We start from the raw sequence: 3,811 nt of genomic DNA on the forward strand, positions 1-3,811 counted from the left end.
GAGAGAGAGAGAGAGAGAGAGAGAGAGAGAGAGAGAGAGAGAGAGAGAGAGGAGAGAGAGAGAGAGAGTGAACAATACCTCCCTGTAATCACATTTATCAGCTGCCTAAGCGAGATAGGTAACACACTCATTGCTCTGCGTCAAGCGAATTATCACTTACTTTGAGATAGACGCCACATTCCATCTGATAGGTCAATGATAAAAAAGAAAGCCTATGCAACAATTAATTGTAAAACTATCTCAAGTACCAAAGTCACAAAAATTGCTAAAATCTAAGGTGATGATTAAAGGAAAAAGAAGAATCACCCTTTACTACTGAAGTTTTTCACTGTATTTATTATGGAAAAGTAGAACAGTGATTATGATTTAAATTCAAAGGAACCATACTTTTCAGTAGTGATTTTCTCAAAATCTTTGTAAAGGCAGTTACAACCATTAGGTTTTCATGAAACGAATGACTAATCAAAACATAGTAATATACCATATATAATCTCATCATCTATGTGATGACATTACAAAGATTCGCTCACCCACACAAGGCTAAGATCGGTAAGGCCACTGATTTGTATTTCTTTATAACTCGAATTAATATTATTTAGCGAGCTGTTGTTGTTATTAATTTGAATTTATTGTTATTTTTATTGTTGTTGCTGTTGTAGTTGCTTCGTATAAACACAAACGTAACAGCTACGCAATGCTTCCACATAACGTAATAAGTGTCATTATTAATTTGCTAGGTAATGTCCGCAAAAAGATATTATCATGATATTTTCCTGTATATGAATGCTTCCGTCCAATCCAAAAGCAAGCGACTTTCATTTCCATGATTCTGACCGATAACGATCGTTTTACGCCATAACTGACATCATTAGGAGCATTAAAGAAGAAGGGGTGCTTCGACCCTGCTTGTCAGAACCAACTCGGACTAGGGAGCGGTAACAAAAGACCAAAATATCTTCGCAAAACAAGAATCCAACTCTTTGCCTTCTACGTTCTAAATGAAGAGCCTATAATAACCTTTACAACACAGACGTTAAAAGCTCATTACTTGTCCGTGCGACACCCGTTTACAGATGATGATAATATCATATCAAGTCCATGAATCTCTCCAATCAAATCACAACGACCATTATTTCCATAAAGTCTGCGTTATTGTTCTGTAATTATGTGATTTGATGGACAAAATACAACAAAAAAAGATGAGGGTGGGAGCAAAGATGGGGTGTTGATTTGTTTGCAAAAGAAGCTTTCTAATTAAATCTTGTAATTTCTTTTCTAAACGTTTTTGTTGTTGTTCGTTTTCTTCCTTCTATTGTTGTTCTTGTGCGGGAGCTGATGAGGCTGTTGTTGATGTTGTTTGGGTTTTGATTTGTTTTAGTTTTTCGGTTTTGTTAAGGTTTTATCCGCTTTTCTTGGAATTCTTCTTGTTGCTACTGCTGTTGTTTTTTTAAAATTGTTTTTTTAAGTGTTTTTTTTAATACTGTCGTCGTCGTCGTCATTGTTGTTGCTGCTGCTGCTATTATTGCTGTTGTTATTATTGTTGTTGTTGTTGTTTGTGGTTGTGGTATTGTTATCCTAATCTGTTTTAGCAGAGTCATGCGCGCGGTACGAACATATAAATGGAAAATCTCTTCATCACTACACACAAAAGAAGGGGGCACGATTTCCCAGTCGGGAAGCTTATTTTCATTATTATTAATGATCTCCGTCTGTTTGCTCGGACAGAGGTAATCAAACTACGGAGGTGGGCCAGATCCGGCCCTCGGGGTCAGTTCCCGTGGGCTGCCACCATGCCTACGGGAGGGGAGAAACTTGTTACATGGTGGATGTGTTTGAAGCGTGCTTTTAGGACTTCATCTTCACCTTCATCTATCTCGTTGACTGAATGTCCGTCGGGGCGCTTTTGAAGATCTGGCCATCAGCTTCCTCCATTCCTTTCGGTCTACAGCTTTTCTGAGCGTGTCTTTGAGTTCCAGGCCTGTCCATTCCTTAATATTGTCCTCCCAACTCTTCTTCGGTCTGCTTCTGCTTCTTTTTCCCTAGACGCTGCCTTGAAGGATCATCTTGGCAAGGCCGGGTGAACGGGTGATGTGTCCATACCAATGCAGTTTGCGTTTCCTGACCAGAGTGAGAGTGTCAGCATAATATGGTCCAATTTCATTTTTGATCCGTTTTTAGGACTAGGGTATCCAAATACTTAATAATTTAATTGAACTTTATCGCGCAAATTTAACATGCTTTTACAGACTCCATAACCTCTAGCAAATTTATCACACGCTTGTTCGGATTTAACAAGAAAAACAGTTTAATACTGTCAGCGCTAAGCAATCTCTTTGTTATCCAGCCCTATCTAAAACATTAGGTGACATCTACTTTGATATCATCAGTATCTGATTTATTTTTTTCATTCTTATCTATTCCAGACGATGGAAACGCTCCTAGCCTTGTGTACCCTAGTCACACTAGTGCTGACGTCATCAGGCTTGCCATTCCCCCCTCTGAGTGACGCAGAGATTGATTACGTGAACAATGTAGCCCACACCACCTGGCGAGCTGGCCGAAACTTCCAACAGTCCCAACTGGACATGGTCAAGCATATGCTGGGGTACAACTGGGAGGCCAATGACAAAATGCACAAGAAATTCCAGAACAGGCGACGCGTGGAGGTGAGGAAAGACCTCCCTTCACAGTTTGACCCCCGTAAGAAATGGCCTAACTGTACCTCTTTGGGAGAGATCCGTGACCAGGCCAACTGTGGATCGTGCTGGGCTTTTGGCGCTGTGGAAACTATGAGTGATAGAATTTGCATCCACGGAGGAGGCAATGTTCACATCTCAGCAGACGATATGCTCTCCTGCTGTCCTTACTGCGGAATGGGTTGTGAGGGAGGGTATACGCTCATGGCCTGGATGTGGTACGTCCACGGCGGTGTAGTGACCGGTGGTCAGTATAATTCGTCCGAAGGATGTAAAACGTATTTCTTACCTCACTGCGACCACCACACGAAGGGACGATACAAGCCGTGTGGAGAGGTGACGGGAAAGCCAGAGTGTGTGAAGAAATGCCGAGAGGGTTACGGGAAAGACTACGAGTCGGATAAACACAGAGGGCGAGAACACTACCACGTGTGGGACGTGAGAGAGATCATGCAGGAGCTGGTAGACCGCGGACCCGTCGAGGCTTCCATGGAGGTCTACAGCGACTTTATCTCGTACAAAAGCGGCGTGTATCAAGTGACCAAGGGCGCGTCAAAGCTCGGGAGTCACGCCATTAAGATCTTGGGCTACGGGGTGGAGAACGGTACAGAGTACTGGAATGTAGCCAACTCGTGGAACGCCGACTGGGGAGACCGAGGCTTCTTCAAGATCAGACGTGGGCACAACGAGTGTGGCATTGAGAGCCACGTCATCACTGGTCTGCCTAGAATTTGACCTCTGTGACGTTAAGGTTTTTTTTACGGTAGTAATTACTTTTTAAATTAATTGACTAATTAAAGCAAAACCACAATTTGCATTATTGTTTTTACTTTGTTCCTTTTTTCGATTGCTTATGTGTTTATTTATATTTATGTGTTTATCGATTTATCTGTGTGTTTGTCTATGTGCTTGTTTGTTTGTTAATTTCTGTGGGCTTTATTTTTGTTAATAGTTATTTGGGGTTTTGTATGGAACAGGGGGGTGGGCATACGTGCTATTTGAATGCTATTTATTTATTTTATTTTTTACCTCATTTTTAGTTGTCTTGACCGAATACAAAGCCAGTGAAAATGAGACATAATCTGATATTGTTGTATAGGTGTACGTCAAAAGGC

The 3,811-nt window shown here is 41.4% G+C and overlaps 1 protein-coding gene across 1 annotated transcript; it reads left to right on the forward strand.

Annotated features, from left to right (window-relative positions):
• The first annotated feature begins 2,120 nt into the window (after positions 1-2,120).
• On the forward strand, positions 2,121-3,513 carry LOC101861295 (cathepsin B-like). Its single transcript, XM_035970676.1, has one exon. The coding sequence runs from the start codon at positions 2,427-2,429 to the stop codon at positions 3,429-3,431; it is 1,005 nt and encodes a 334-aa protein (XP_035826569.1). The 5' UTR covers positions 2,121-2,426; the 3' UTR covers positions 3,432-3,513.
• Positions 3,514-3,811: the final 298 nt, after the last annotated feature.

Source organism: Aplysia californica, unplaced genomic scaffold (genome assembly GCF_000002075.1).
Source record: "Aplysia californica isolate F4 #8 unplaced genomic scaffold, AplCal3.0 scaffold00305, whole genome shotgun sequence".
NCBI lineage: Eukaryota > Metazoa > Mollusca > Gastropoda > Aplysiida > Aplysiidae > Aplysia > Aplysia californica.

Bases quoted from the DNA above. Each gene is read 5' to 3' on its own strand.
- LOC101861295 (XM_035970676.1), top strand. From the start codon at position 2,427: ATGGAAACGCTCCTAGCCTTGTGTACCCTAGTCACACTAGTGCTGACG.